The 16,863-nt window shown below is 31.4% G+C and overlaps 1 protein-coding gene across 5 annotated transcripts in view; it reads right to left on the bottom strand.

The window, feature by feature from the left end:
• Positions 1-16,863, bottom strand: part of LOC125049384 (rab11 family-interacting protein 4) — a 62,782-nt gene that overhangs the window by 3,821 nt on the left and 42,098 nt on the right. For all 5 annotated transcript variants that reach the window (XM_047648619.1, XM_047648615.1, XM_047648618.1 and 2 more), the window contains 4 exons: positions 4,320-4,454; positions 1,740-1,892; positions 1,018-1,300; positions 303-448 (listed from right to left, as the gene is read on the bottom strand). In XM_047648619.1, coding sequence (XP_047504575.1) covers positions 303-448; positions 1,018-1,300; positions 1,740-1,892; positions 4,320-4,454 — 717 coding nt within the window. The remainder of the gene's footprint in view (positions 1-302; positions 449-1,017; positions 1,301-1,739; positions 1,893-4,319; positions 4,455-16,863) is intronic.

The following is a 16,863-nucleotide window of genomic DNA, read 5'->3' as shown; positions in this document are numbered from 1 at the left end:
AATCTGACGAACATTATTGAATATTGAACTTTACACGCTAGCCAACAACTCTATTACGAATGTATGTAACATTGGCTTAATAAAGATTTTAGTAGCTACCGCGAAATTTGGTTAAAAGACCATACAAATACAACTTGTCTTATCTTAACGAACAAAAATAAGCCCTTACGTACATTACACACATTACAGTTTGAATTAAGAATGTAAAATTCAAGTAGCCAAGTCATTGTAATAAAAACAATTAAAACTGAATTGGAATTGGCTATCTAAAACTTGCCCACATATATAGAAAGACTGTTTACCTCGTGGTCACTCATTTGCGAGAGTTCGTGTGCCAAAGAGTTGGTAGCGACGAGAGGGCCGCTCACTCCATCTAACAGACTGCGACCCTCTTCAACGCCTCGAGTTAGAATCTGCGCCTGGAGTTCCTCTTGGGCTTCTGTGAGAGCTGGAATATATGGAAAATTATTAGCATGTTATCAGTTCTTCTTAAATTATATGTGAGACCAATCTATAGAAAATTATTTCAAGTTTTTATTGAAATATTTTGAATTGTATGATAAGTGTCCATTTGTTAAATTATGTAGAAAGGTTTAGATCCCTCTACATGCATCCACATAAAAAAAATGACGGGTTGCACTCCGGGAGTGCCGGCAGAAGTGAAAACTTGAATATTAATGTTGTGCATTTTTGATATTTTGGAATGGTTAGGGAATAAATTTGCACTAATTGCTTTAATTATCAGTATAAAAGTACTATCATTTATGTGATAGAATACAATATTTATTTATTGCGCCATCGTACACAAACATGCCAATTTATATTACATTAAATAAGCCGCGCCAGCTGTCTACTCTCCATCCATCTTACGAATTTTCGATCAGGTCACGTGTCCTGACGCGAGTTTAACATTTTTTACCCATTCCAATAAAAGTGTACAACGCCGCTAAAGAAGTTTTCACTTCAAAAATTAAAATTTGCAAATCCGGTAATTTCCATAACATTGTAAATACATACATTTATTCTGGGTGCGTAGCAGCGTGAGTTCCTGCTGCAGCTCATCCACCCGAGGGTCTGGGGGTGGGGGAGGAGCCGCCTTGAGCGCTCGGAGTTCCTGCTGAGCGGCGGCAAGGAGCGCTCTCGTCGCTTCAGCGGCCTCTCTTTCACGTCTCTCGGCGTCTCTGGCACTACTCATCTGAGCAGCCAGTTCGCTCGCTGCGTCTTGAGCTTCGCGTGCGGTACGCGAGCTTATTTCAGCGTTCGCCCGTAGGGTTTCGGCAACGCCACGGAGTCTACCCACCTGAAATATATTAATTTTATTAAAATAGGCGAGTCAGCGACTTTTGATTGTTTTATTTATATATATTTAAACTTTATTATTATTATTTGATTGTTTTATATAAACTTTGATAAACGAAAAAGATTTAAAGTATAATAACAATGTAATATTAATATAAGAAAATTGAAGATGCAGTTTCCCTTAAGATAGGTTAGAAAAACAAGACAAATAAGTTTTCATAGCAAAGGAAGCTCAAATTTTACAAACCATTATTTCCTTATAAAGTTTGACGTATAACTCGACAGTTCTCAGGCGAGATTCTTACTTGAGATAAGAATTAGAATAAATTTCATAAAATCTTAGTGGAACAGTATGTTGAAAAAACAAATGATGTTGTGTTATATAGATAAAATCCACATTTTAATAATTTATATAACGAGTTACGAGTTTATAGATTTACCTCTTGTTTAAGATCAGAAGCCTCTGCTTCAGCAGCGGAGAGTCGATCATTAAGTGCAGACAGCTGAGCGTCCCTGTCACGCTCGACTCTAGCTATCGCATCCCTACATCGTTTCTGTTCCTCTGCAATACGCTCCTCGCAACGGCATTCGATCTGAAATCATCGTTCTCAAGGTCACTGAAGGTCATCGCTATTAAACCAGTTTTAAAAGGGTTGTTTGGGCGATGTTATGCAAAAGATATTAAAGTCCTTTTTAAATCTCAGCTCTGTCTATTTAAAGTAGTTTAATTTATTTTTATATGTATGTTAATAATTTATGCAGTTTTTGAATGGGCAGATATTGCAATCTATCTTGTAAATGGTTTTTTATTTTAAGTGATTTATTTTCTTAACAAATTATTTCTCATAGAATGCAAGATACTAAACTCACTGACGCAAAGTATTGAATGAATGACGTGTGTACGTGACGTTTTCATTTATTTTTATTGATGTTTCACGTTGCGCGATTCATACTTAAAGCATAATGTTAGACAATTTCCAAATCATTCTAAATTATAATACATAATAAGACATACTTAATCATTTTTATTGGGAATAATAAATAAAAATAATTCAATTATTTAAATTTATAATTTTATCGTGTTCTACCTAATAGTTAGTTAGTTCTACCTAATGGCTAGTGGTTTTCAGAAGCGCACTATACCTAATGTATATACAGGGTGGCCAAAAAGTCGTGGATCAAACGCAAATAGGGGATAGATGAGGTCATCAGCGGCAAAAAATTGTTCTACGGGAGATCTCTAAGGTCAACTCCTGCAGAGTTATGATATATTTTGGTATTTATATGAAAATTGACTTTTTTTTACTAATTCTTCTTAAAATTCGAAAATATCTACATCCTGTATCTTTCTCATAATATCCACTAGATTGGTACTGATGAGTTCTTGCGTTAGACATACTATTTGTAGTTGTTTATTGAGTGTATTCAAGATAATATTAAGTGATACGATATAACATTTTTTCAAATCATAAATTTTTCTTTAATTTGGACCCCACTGTGAAAAAAAATTACTCCACCGAAAAGTGACCCTATACTACAAGTTTTGGCGCATTTAATAGGGATTCTGAAAAGGTATTACACGTGGCCATGAGTCGCTCTAATATCTTTCAAGGAAGAATTACAAACAACGATTGTGAAATAATAATTGTATTAAAACAATTATTTCTCAATGGTTGTTTGTAGGAAACAAAATATTTTACAATAAAATATGTTCAAAATTCCTTACTCTGACCATAATACTTAATCTGCACCGTCTAATCAAATTTCTACGTAACCCTCCAGCCATCTGTCCAATTTTTTGAATTTAGTCTGATCCACACAGTACTGGTCACAGGTAGGTAAATAATCTATCATAAGTCCGAATCGTTGTTGTTTTTTCGTCCTAGAAAGATATTAGTGCTACTTATGGCCATGTGTAATACCTTTTTAGAATCCCTATTAAATGCGCCAAAATTTGTAATACAGGGTCACTTTTCGGTAGAGTATTTTTTTTTCACAGTGGGGTCCGAAATAAATAAAAAGTTATGATTTGAAAATTTTTTACATCGTATAACTTAATATTATCTTCAATACACTTAATAAACAACTATAAATAGTATGTCTAATGTAAGAACTCATCAATACCAATCTAGTGAATATTATGAAAAAGATACAGGATATAGATTTTTTCGAATTTCAATAAGAATTAGTAAAAAAAAGTCAATTTTCATATAAAAACCAAAATAAATCATAACTCTGCAAGGGTTGACCTTAGAGACCTCCCGTAGAACAATTTTTTGCCGCTGATGACCTCATCTATCCCCTATTTGCGTTTGATCCACGACTTTTTGGCCACCCTGTATATACTAGCTGACCCGGCTAACTTCGTTCCGCCTTAATAATAATATCGTTGTTACTTTAGTTAAACTTATTTTAGGATTTCATTAAGGTGATAACTTTTTTTGCAAATAGAGAAATGTTTTATTGCTTGCCATTGCAAAAGAAGAATGGCAGTTTTACACATTAGGCCTCTTCTCTCTATCGCCAATATTGCGATACTGCATGTTAAAGCACTTTCTTTTCTCACATGTTTTCGATCAAGATCAAAGCCTGGTTATGCATCTCCTCATTTACCTCAAGTTCGGAATTTCTTGAAGTGACACGAATTCGACGTAAAATGATGCGTAGTTTTGTCAACAAATGTCACCACACGCCGTGTGCATTCGTAAAATTAATTAATTAATTTATTGTTATTCGATAACTTATCCGATATTTTATTACTTATTCTGCTATTCGGAGTGGAGAAAAATCCATCAAAAAAGACATAACTAACATCGGTCCAGCCGATCTCGAGTTATAAGTGTTGTAACAAACACGACTTTCTTTTATATATATAGATATATAAGCTTTGATTAGAAAAAATGTGCCGGTAACAATTGCATGTCTTACCTTTATTTTCAAAATAACAAGAGTTATTGCGATTAAGTGTTAGAATATGTACGATTAAGAATAAAGTAGTTAGATATATTCTATATAATTACCTCGCGTATCTGTTCATCGAGCATGTGAACTCTGGCTTGAAGTACAGCGTTGTCGGCCTTTGCTCTGGCGTACCTTTCGTCTGACGTGCTTTGAGTATCTGCGAGTGACGTCACCTGCTGCTGAAGAAGTTGTACCTATAAACCAAAATAAATGCTCGAGACCTTCCTATAAATTTATATGTTTCCATAACATATTATGTTATATGCCTCAGTGTCACGTGTATAAAATATTATAAGTTCAAACTAGCTAACATGTACTGTACTGTAACACGATACTATTTATATTGAATTTGTGAATAAAATATAGAAAAGGTCGCATTCAGTTGCCCTTCTTACGGGCAATTTCAGGAAATGCGAAATAATTGCGATTATCAGTTTAGGTAATCAGTTAAGATTGTGATATTTTCGTAAACAAAACTACAAGGTCGTTATGGTTTTAGAATGTTATATAATTCTACAGAATGCATTACTTGTGGACATGCAATTTGTATTTCGAATGGAAAATATTTAAAATCTGGACAATGTTAAAAAGCTTTTTATCACATTATTACATAGAAAAAAAAAACGATTTTTAATTAAAACAAACTATCTATTATCTATTTAGACTACTTCTAGTCGATTAAGTATAGATTAAACATTCCTAAATTTTCTACGATCGCATACAGAAACTAAAAAACTTAATAGATTTAGCTAAAATAAAATTGCTCTTTAATTTTATCCTTGAATTTAGTTGATTTAACAACTTTGAGTAAGTTAAGTTAGCTAAGATCAAATATTGATTATTGTAATGAATTTGGATCCGGCAATTACAAAAAACCGTTTATTGACTTGACGTTGACTACTTGTTTCAATCAGATTTTGAATTTTATAACCGTTCGGTTGTAGATCTTGCAAAAGAACATACATATATATTTTTGTTATTACCTAGTAAAACGTAACGCTCATTAATGGGAATTGACAAAAATTACATTGCATTTAGAGAAACAAAACTATTAGAGTCAGGTCTATAGGCTAGTTACTTCTACGTATTAATATAGCAAAGCAGTTATACGATGTGACTATGTCGTATGAGTTAAGCGATGACAAACAGGAAGGAATCCATTTAGATTTGCTGAAGAACAGTGAATGACCGGCATAGTGAGTGTAACGTAATACCCTACTAATATAGTATTGTAATTCGTAAACCCAAGCCATGGTAGGGAAATAGATAATGTCGAAATATCAATATTTATTTCTTTTTTCAAACTGCCTTATTTACTCTGAATGTGACAGACAGGAGTCAATTGTCAGTCCGATCCCGCAGGCCATAAAGCGCGCGAAACTTCAGATCAGTTTCCAGAGATTTACAATTCGACACGTTTTATGCATTTACTTAGATAGTAAGTTATTTATTTTTAATTAACAATTCAATACCTGAATATTATAAACCGCGTGACACTGCCTTTTTTTATAAAGTAATAACAATATTGCATTTTAATAAGATAAAAACTCTTCTCTTAGTGTTAATGGAAGTATATAAAAATATTTTTAATCAAACGTTAACCACATCGCAAAATGTTTATCTGTGAAAGTGAACTGTATCACATACTTGTACTAAAAAAGCCGCCAATTACTCGGATCGTTACTTTCACGAGGTTATCTTAGTTTAAATGGTTCTTAGCTGTTTGCAATCATTACAATTGAAACATATAGTACTTTTAAATATTTAATTCATTAGGGCTTTTCGTTGACATCATTTTACAAACACGCAACAAGTTGGTCAAGGTTTATTAGAATAGACCAGTTAAGCATTTTTAAAATGATTATCGATATTCGTATATTCGATTTCCTACTTTGAGCCTAGTACTCAACTATGTTTATATATCCATAGACTTTAATGGTGTGAACCACCGAAAACATAAACATTGATTTTATGAATCCTAAAGATAAATTTATCATTAAAAATAATGATTTTTGTCATACTATCTCCAAACGCAACAGTATAATTTTACCATTGATCTATTTTAAAATATTTCTTGGTGTTGTCAGAGATTCGCTTCGACCTCATCGTAACTTCACGGTCTACGGATCTCGAATTAATTTAAAAACTAATTTCCGTTCATGATTTCAGTTTTGTTTGAGTAAATTATAAACTTGACCATCTTCAGGTTAAAACCGACTTATATAACTTTAATACTATAATTTTTTATTTCCTCATAGAAAATATTTATGACTTGCTTGATAGCTTCGATCTTAATTTAACACAATATATTCTGTTTGAAATTTCAAATCAAAACCAAAAATTCAAATTTTAATAAAATAATAGTTATTTTATTGTTAGTAAAAAAACAATTGCATGATAACCCAAAGCCTTAGTTGAGCATTGAACCGAATAAATTTAATAAGTTTAACTTTTTAGTATTTTGCATGGTTTTTTTCTTTAATGTTAATACAAACCTAGTGCCATCTGGCTACATGAATTTTAATTAACTAAAATAATAACATTCCACAGAACAATGATTGAACTCACGCGAAGTATGGCGTGTTGACAATTGACATCGTGTTGGCGTTAGATTTAAATAATCCCAAGTGTATTTTTTCTGTCATCCATTAATTTAATTATGAACTGTGTACCTACTACCTTGAAATTCGTAGCTTATAAAATATATCATAATTAATAGCACCGAACGCCTTATTTATATATAAATAATGATTTTATGAATAATGCAACTTACTCAATGGATTATATTATAATTTAGTCACAAGACGAGAAATTCTAATCTACTCGGCATCAGAAAAAGCAAACAAGAGAAAGTGAAATCAATTTCAGATTTCGCATAATTGCTTTTAAGTATAGAATTTATCTTTAATAACCTGACAGAGTCGTAATACAAATATTAGGTTCTATATTATCGCTATCGTTGCTTTAATTATAATAATATAACGATAACCTTAAAGTAAGGTCTAGATTATTGCTAGGTCATACAAATAAAGATAAAGCAAACTTAATATGTAGTTATTTGGTTATTTACTTACATTTAGAGATAATATTAAACATATTATAATTAGATCACGTTATTCCCTATAGTATTCTATTGAACTTAAACAATAGCGTGATACAATAATAAAACGTATGAAATAATATAATTAGCTATTAATTCTTTTAAAATAATAAAGCCCTGGTAAGTAAGTGTCATTACAATAATGTAAATTGCTTTTTAAAATAGGTGGGATATTTTATCTATGACCTTGATGGGAACTAAAGATTCGAGCAGGATTTCAAGGAGACATGTCCCGAGCAAGTAATTTCTCAATTATTTAAGTTAAACATGATTGTTATCGTTCAGTACAATCAATGGGTACTCGACTGAATGCTTGAGCTCGTGACTTCCCGGAGCCAACATTTTCTTCCAACTTGTCTAACAACTTTCCACCGTTTGTTAACTTTACATAATAGATACAGGGATCTTTATGTACGTTTACTGTCAACTATGTAGCACTATGGAATAGCAAAAAAATTGTGAACGTTGTTCTAGTTTTTCTTATGCAAATAACGAGGTCGTTGGTACAGAGTGGTTTGTAACATTGCAAATGTGTATTATACCTAAAAGTAATTATCAAAACCTTTAATCGCTTTAATGTTTGATCCTTGAGCTAGCAGAAGTTAAACTAAACGACTTTATTCGTCAGTAAACAGTTTTCTCTAATACAAACCCGTATTTATTACGTTGTTTAATTAGACGTTTCGTGTGGTCAAACAAAGACATCATCATGTTGATGTATGATTTATATTCATACTAATTACATACATTAATCCCGGGAGTCAAAAGTGGCGACACTTGTGCTTATAAATCGGACAGTATCCTACAATCTTAAAGACTCGATGTTAAAGGCACTATCCAACAATACTTAAGTACATATTTATAGAAAGTGAAATAGGAATATTTACGTGTCTTGTTAGAATTAGAAGGGTTTCCAGGCGATTGGTAGCGGTTGCGTGGGAAAGAGATATTATTCAACATAGTTTGAATATTTAGAATTCAGCTAAGAACAGTATTAGTTTATTCATGAGACAACGTTGTAAATAATAGTTTGTGTACTGTCATAACAATAAATATAATCACTGTTACACTCTAGAATTTTGAAGGGATAACAATGTACCGTTTAAAACTGCATCGAATTAAATTAGAACTTTAAATTTACTTGTTTTAAAAATATATTCACAAAATTGATCCGGCATTGATTGCAGGGTGTTTTTTTTTTTAAATCACCCTGCAATCACAATTTGTATAAAGATACAAATAAAGTTCTCGCGGAAAATGACAACTATTTCATGTTCATGTCTATATATATATATGTATATAGGCATACATATATGTCTATTGTTTATATGCCTATATACACAAAAAGTATGTACATATATACAAAAAGTATGTAGTGTGCCACTGAATGAGTACATAAGATTCTCACAATATTACACATAAGTGTTTAACAGATTTCTCAAGTTAATGGAAATAAGAACTTTACATCACTTACATAATGTAATGGTTTCTTGAGTTTATGTAAGTTAATTACAAACACCATTAAACGTATATTTGTTAAATTGTGACAATATTTTACTGTCACTTCCTATATACCAAAATCATTAAACGAAACCGATATTCAAATTAAACAAAAGCATGTGATTCTATGATCTATAATCTTAAAAGGTACATCTTTTAAATATAATGAAAAAAGGATAATAAGCTAATATTTAATAAGCTATTTTAAATAAGTCTAATAGTGATTTCAGTCGTAAAATGATCAGGCGGGTAAGCTTGACATAATACGAAATGTTGTTGATCGTTCGATTGTGATTGGTTAACAGCACCTCTCGTCGAACACGTACGTTGACACGCGACTTGATACGTCAAGTTGTTTCGTCCGTTTGACCAAACAAAATAGCTTGCAACTTTCCGTCTTGCATCTATCGTTTTACATTCTTACCCCCTTTATTTAAAATAAAGACTAATTTATTGTATTAATCTTTTATATCGCAGGTAATAATATCATTATCTAAATCATTTTAGAATTACTGATTTATACTGTATAAAGATAGCGCACGCGAAAATTGGCCGTGGCATAGATTAAGAACTATCAGGAGGTTATTTTCACAGTATATCTATAATATATATACCACTAGAAAGAAGAAACTTCGCCCGGTATAACATGTGTTTAATTTTATTTTTAAATCTTGTATATGTTTGTGTGTGTTTAGGGCTTCTCATGTGGTATTGTATTAATCGATTCACTAGGACATAAAATTGTTTTCTGGTGAACACTTACTCTTATTTGAAGATTAGGTACCTGAGTAATTATCATTTGTCATGTTCTCAGTTTCTGGTTTATTTAATGCGGTAAGGAATATCATGAGACCATTTTTCGATATATGCAATAAAAAGAAGTCAAAAGTAAAACTAATAAATTTACCTAAGACTTGAGAGAAAAAAGTAGTGTGTACGAACGTCAATTCTTGTGTATGTGTTACATTAGCATTGTTACTTATTAAGCTATAACTTTCTAATTAAAGAGAAAATCATTATACACATGTCATTATTCAAAGGTAAAAAATGAAATGATTATGTAATTAGGCCATACATTATGTTTAATTATTCAACCTGCAATCTGTTTTGTCTCGCAAGTGGCAACACTGAGTTATGCAAAGTTTCTATACACAACAGTGTTTAGTACGTTGTATCTCGGATATTAGATAAAAGATAGCTAGATAAGATTTGGACGGTAATTTGAAGAAAAATCTAGCTTACGATTTGAATGAGTTCTTGACAAATTATTAAACTTTATTTATAAAAAAAATCTATATAGGTATATATATTTTATTAAATGTTTATTATAAGTAACTGCTTTTAAATATATTTTGACATTTCCATGCTGATTTAGCGCTTAGCCGATTTTGCGCTTTATTACAAATCATTCAAGTTATGTATTATTATTATTATTATTTATTTGCAAATAAAGGATTTATTATTACTATAATTTAATAGATTGCAGTTAATTTTGGTTTGAATTGTGTCATTGAAATTATAGTCCGCATTGCTTCGTCTGTACCATCTGTCTGATATATTTTATGTGTTCTTACGAAAACGAATTTGTTTCTATAGGTTTTCAATTGTTACACACTGTTATTATTTATAAAAAAAAATTGATATTATTCTAAGACAAATAGAGCCGTATTAACTAATGTCATGGCTGCGGTCACAGTTTGATTTATGTCTTATATATATATTAATAATATATATATTATATAAATATTTATATTATTAAGTATGTAATAGTTAGACATATGGTATTGCGGACTTTTTTGTAGATATGTCGTCTAAAAAACTGCAGTAAATACATCAGTTTCCTCTATTATCAATAGTTTCCGCTGCGTACGGCATATAGGGATTTTTATTACAATTGTTTTTTTACAACTTGGGTTACATTAAAGTTTTCATACAGATCCCTAACTGTTTAACTTCTATATATATATATACGTAGACATAAGCGATAATTAAGAAATGGTGAAAGAATTTTTAAAATCGGTCCAGTGGTTCTTAGCCTATTCAATGCAAACAAACAATCAAATTCATCCTATTTATAATCGCCATCGGTATTTGATTTACATTAGACTAGGCATCATAACTCACACTATAAAACCCGTACCTTATGAAATAACGTAACAGAACCATAAACAATAGTTTCTCTTAAATCTCATCATGTAAGTACATTCAACTATAAAAAATTATCACAAGTCTATACATAGATAGTCGTTGAGTTATCGTTTCGTGCGTGATTGACTCAATGCAGATAATTCAGAGATCAATACTTTGAAAATCGTAGAATATTTTCATGAAAATGTGCGATGAAATCTAGATTTACGTAATGGAATATTGTCCTTACTAGGCGGAAATAAAGTTGAATTTCCAATGAACTGGAATCGCGTGTAAACTAAACTTGGAAGTAAATCAATTCAACAATTTGCACGCAACAAACTTAGATTCACGTAATACATGAAAAATTGTTTGCAAGGAATTTTGTAGAATAAAGCATACACAACTTACGAGTTTATTTAAGAATTGGGACAGGACACGACACAATCAAACATCTTTTCTTTATTCATCAAAAACGATTCAGGCCTGAAAGCGTGACAATTTTGCACTAAATCAATAATAATCGTTTACTTATATGGACGTCGCACGAAAGTGTTGAAGTGAAGAGAGTTTAAACACTGTTCACATAATCACTGGGTAAATTGAACGATCACATGGCTTATTCCCATTCAGTACTAAATACTTAAACTTATTACACATTACTTAAATCGTATTCGTAGATAAACAATAATTTTAAATTTTGGTCGGGTGTTAAAAAAAAACACTAAAATAAATAAAAAATGTAGCTTATAGTAATAACGATAGATTGGTATTTTGAATATACGTAGGTATATTCAAAATGTGTAACTAAATGTAGGTAAATAAATGTAAAAAAAATATTGCAATATACGTGACGTATGAGGTATTTTGTGGTTTATTTTTGGACCGTAGGATATATTATGAGTTATTATTATCCTAATAATACGCATACGTTAGGGAAAATCAGTGATGATTCAACTTTAATAAACAATTAACGTCAATAATTGTAAGGTCACCGCGTGTTATATTTATTGTAACGCCGGCCGATTTATTAATAAAACTTTCAGGCCAGAAGTTTTACTTAATTGTGTTACTACACCCCTCTGTTAGCTATGCGTCAACACATTACAAATTACTTATATTAATAATGATCGAAGAATTCATAATTATTTATAATAGCGTTTATCTAACCTTTCTATTATTTCGTACTCCATAATAAATTAATTGTGTTTTTAAACTTAATGAATAATATGCACCTAGAAAGTTTATAACTCATACCAAAAACGGTTAAGGTTACACAGGAAAACTTTCACAGACAGCAGAACGAATAAATTGAACCCTTACTTGGTCAGATAAATTATCGCACCACTGATGTGCAGGTGTTTTCTTTCCACCATTAAGTCCATTGCTCAAATGTGGAGTTAACGGACCCCCGGTGAATAAATCCTCAGTTAAACTAGTGTCCGAAGTGATCCTTGGTCGCAAATGAGGGTCCTGTGGTCCAACAAAGTCAAATTGTCCGTCCCACATATCGTACTCTAATTCTAAACTCTCTTCAACGTCAATTGATTCACCCATTGTGGCCCTTGACCGGTTAAAGAGCCCAGATTTAAACATTTAGAAATCTGTCATCAGGTCTTTGGAATATCTAATATTGCACTAAATTTATACCTAGGTTTGACTTAAATAGGATTAGAATAGAACAAAGCTTTCAATGGCACAAGTAAGTCTTCACTAATATCTCTTTTGATTTCGTCACAGTTTATTACATTTTTAAATCAATCGCAAAGTTAATTATTGTCGTAAAGCAAAATCAAAATTATGTCTGGTAAGAAAACGCTTCGGCGAAGTCGATTTGAAACTTTCAACGGTTGATCTAACATCGTTTTGTGAACTGACTTCAAGCATCCCGATAAACACCGATATTATTTTAAAGTTTAGGAAAGAGTTCAAAACGTAAACACTGATCACTTGTACAGAGGTAAATTAAACAATCGGTACGTTACGTTCAGTCACAATCGCGTTGAGAACTGAGGCGCGCGGCCTCCCGCTCCACCCTTGCACGTCATGATTATCAGTCTGCCAGCACTATAACCCATACAAATAAACATTATTCGCTCCCTGCACATATGCACGGGCTTGATAGACAGTGTCGAGGCAATAACCCCTTGCTCTGTGCTTATGCTCCCCTAGCCCGCTTACATCTCATAATTTAACGGACGAGGGACCGTCATGATGGCCTGAATATTCGCCTTCGTTGCATATGCTTTATCATCACGTTATATAATTGGACATAGCAGAGATAACTGTAATTAATTAGTTTCGGAACGAAATCTAAATGAAAGTGAACAATATTGAGAAAAAAAATGCTATTGCAATATGTGTTTTAATAACAGAGTGGTGTTTATAGGTAATTAGTAAGTTAGCACGACTAATGTCAGATAAAAGAAGAGAAACTGACGAATTTCAATTCAATGATGAATAAATAGGAGTTTGTATTAAAAGATAATACAGCGTTAAGAGTAACGGACATTGAGTTGTGTGAAATTAATCTTTAAATTGAATATCCACACTATTGTCAGCTATTGTTAGTTGTTTTACGGATAAAAGCAATAAAAGTGTATTATATCATAGTATAATATTTAACGAAAGAAATTTACAATTAAAAGTAATTATTAGTAAATTATTACCTAGGAGAAAGTTACATTTATCAATAAAGAATGTTTACTCGCATTTTTAAACAAGTGCCCATATGCCAAGCCTTATGACTACGTAATGTTCGCTTTATCTGTAGTTGCTACTTGAAAAACCATTATCTACAAAAATAGATAGAATGTTGCTGGTATTCCGAACATTCATACCAACAAAGACCAACATTCTCGTAATAATTTCCGGTTTTTATGTCTAGTGTTAATATAATACTTGTAATTTCTCGTGTTTATCTTGATGGAGATAATAAAATGAAGTGTAAGAAATGTGCTAAATAAGAACAATGCTCTATTAGTTGCATCGCTGAGAAACAATTTGTGAATTGTTTGCTGGGTTATGTCAGATGTAAATAATACTGGAGAGTGAGTGATTTGTTTGAAAGATTAAATAATTTAAGAATATTAAAAGCACTCACCGGATATGTTTAAATATTCGGCGAGTTTAAAGACGATAAAATATTAATATTTAAGTACTGAGGTAAGACTTCTCATTTTATAATCGTTCGTTCGATGCATAAGTTTCGGTTTGAAAATTTTATTACCTACTTTCCTTAATAAAATTTTAGATTACCTAACATGCAAATTATGTGAGAATTAAGCAATATTTTAATATAATTTCTGCAATTTCTTGAATGTGAAAGTTACTAACACAAAGTCTACTCGACATTGAAAATATAAATTAAGTAAAACATCCTAATACAGAATGATTTGTATAGGAATGAAACATTTGACTTAATTCAAATTAGCCACGTGAAATCTCTTGCAGTTCCTGTCTTGGATGAAAGTCAATTAGTTAAAACGAATAATTACTAATTTATCTAAATTAGGTAGTAGGAAAGGGTGAATATAAAACACGCACGACGCAGGCATCTCTTCAGGCGTTCATTTTACACGAAGCAATTCCTTCTATTCACAATTGGGATAAATTGTACCTGATATGGCATTTGAAATCAATGTTTCTTTACAAATAATACCGTCATATCCGGCCTCGCTCCCGTCTGCTTGACTTGAAGAGTCGGTTTATTGTTATGTTCAGATCTAAAAGTTCAGATTGTTTCTTGATTCTTGATGGATTTTGAGTACACGTAACTGTTTTTATAACCTAGTTTTATAAGGGAGTGTTTTAGTCTGTTTCATATAGAATGGCTTATTTCACAGTGCGATAGAGTTAAAAGATACGCGATCATTAAAAGAATTATAGAACCACAAAGTCTAGACCCGAGTTCAAGATACGCCAGTCTTTGGACTGAAAAAAATGGATCGATAGTTATTTTTGCACGGCCCATTTACATGACGACGACCTCCCAGGGTTGCTTTTTTGTTTGGGAGATACCATATGCAAAATACTTGCTGTTTCGTATGACAAATTAGGTCAGTAAGAAATAACTGTACGTATGTTTTATCGTATTTTCGTAATTCTATGACACATTGACTCTGACGAGATTACAAGATGTGTTATACCTATTCAGGTACATTTTCCTGAGAACATCTAAAATAATTGATAAGAACTTTAAAAACCCTTGAACTGATAATTTTTTTACAACGTAATTAAATTTTAAATGTAATAGATTGCGTTGGACGAACTGAAGCATTTGTGGTCAAGGAGAAAGCAAACATTATGACTGAAATAATTTTATTTAAATACGAAAGATAAATTTGATATAACTATTCATATTATTTCTTATATTACATGAATTGCACGCATATCATTGTTATTAAATTAAGCGAAATAACACCCAAAGATAACAATTAGTACAATGCAGCATATTTTCACACGGGTTCCTTAAGCTGTTCACATGTTTTTCTTGCGTTAGATAATGGAGAAGTTGTACAAATGCTTGTTACGTACTATTTAATCTCTTCTTGATGATTGTGTTTTGTTTACTGGGAATGATATTATTGACCTTAGAATATTGCAGGACGTGATCGGACTATTTTAAGCACAATAAATCGAACGTATAATATATTATGGTAGATAAAAAAAAGTTATACCTTCTAGTTAGAAGCTAGCTAGCTAGCAAGCTAAGCTTCAAATACATATTACAAATAAACTAACGTAGTCAAATGATGATAAATTCGTTTAATTTATAAACCTTTTATACTTGGTCAGTTTATCACCGAAATTGACTAATCTTTATGATCTTATGAACATGAGGTAAATCGAAGATCTTATCTTAGAGGATTGTCGACTGATACAGTTTGATAAAGAAAATGAACAACTTATACAACAACGCATAAATAACAAACAAGTATATGATACTCGTTATATAAGTGTGAAGTACATGAAAGAAGGTTGCACTTACGTCCTTGATGTGTGAAGGTTTTGTATTACAGATGCGCTTCAATGAAAACATTAACTATACAGGTATAGATTGTAAGTACTATCAACAAACCAAGAGATGTTTACGGAATCGATTGTTTGTAAATTACTAAATTTGCACCTAACTTAATTAAGAAATATTTCAAATATTTATGATTTGCCTTGCCTAAATTGTTCTGTTTTCAAATAATATAAATACTAAAAACGAAAGTTTAAAATAATGCAATCCACCGCTGAATTTAATAACTGCAACTAAAGCCTTTTGAAAAACAGAAACAACTACTACTATACTAGTTAGATTACGTCTGAAATATGTGGTTTCATATGTACAATACTATCTAGAGGTCATATGGATTTTGTGGTTTGCTTTCTATTCTAATATTATTGTCTCCTAAAGCTATACTTAATATGTACAATTCCGAATGTAAGAAATGTTTATGTAAATTGCCACCCACGTAAGGCAAAATCAGTTAATTTATCCCAACAATTATAAGTATTTTGTCCCTCTATCCTTGACACAATTCAGCCCACAGATAATAGACACCCACTCCTCTATTGTTTATAGGAATGTTTTAGTATATTGGTATATAAGCGTCTATTTCGTTGTTGCCAATTTTTATACACATTTTTGGTATTACTTAAAACATGATTTTCATAAAATTGGAAAGTTCATAAAGATGGATTATGTTATTTAACTAAAAGCTCTTCATGTTAAAAAATTAATGAAGAGCAAAAAACCAGTTATAAAATAAAAATATTACTTAATGTTAGATTTGTTAAGATTTGCAAGTGGTCATGTAAGGAACATTACTTGGGCTAAACAGCCTATAGTCGCCTGGATGTATTTAAATTATACCTTCATAAGTAAT

The sequence above is a fragment of the Pieris napi genome, chromosome 5, assembly GCF_905475465.1.
Source record: "Pieris napi chromosome 5, ilPieNapi1.2, whole genome shotgun sequence".
NCBI lineage: Eukaryota > Metazoa > Arthropoda > Insecta > Lepidoptera > Pieridae > Pieris > Pieris napi.
This window is presented reverse-complemented; position numbering and strand designations above follow the sequence as displayed.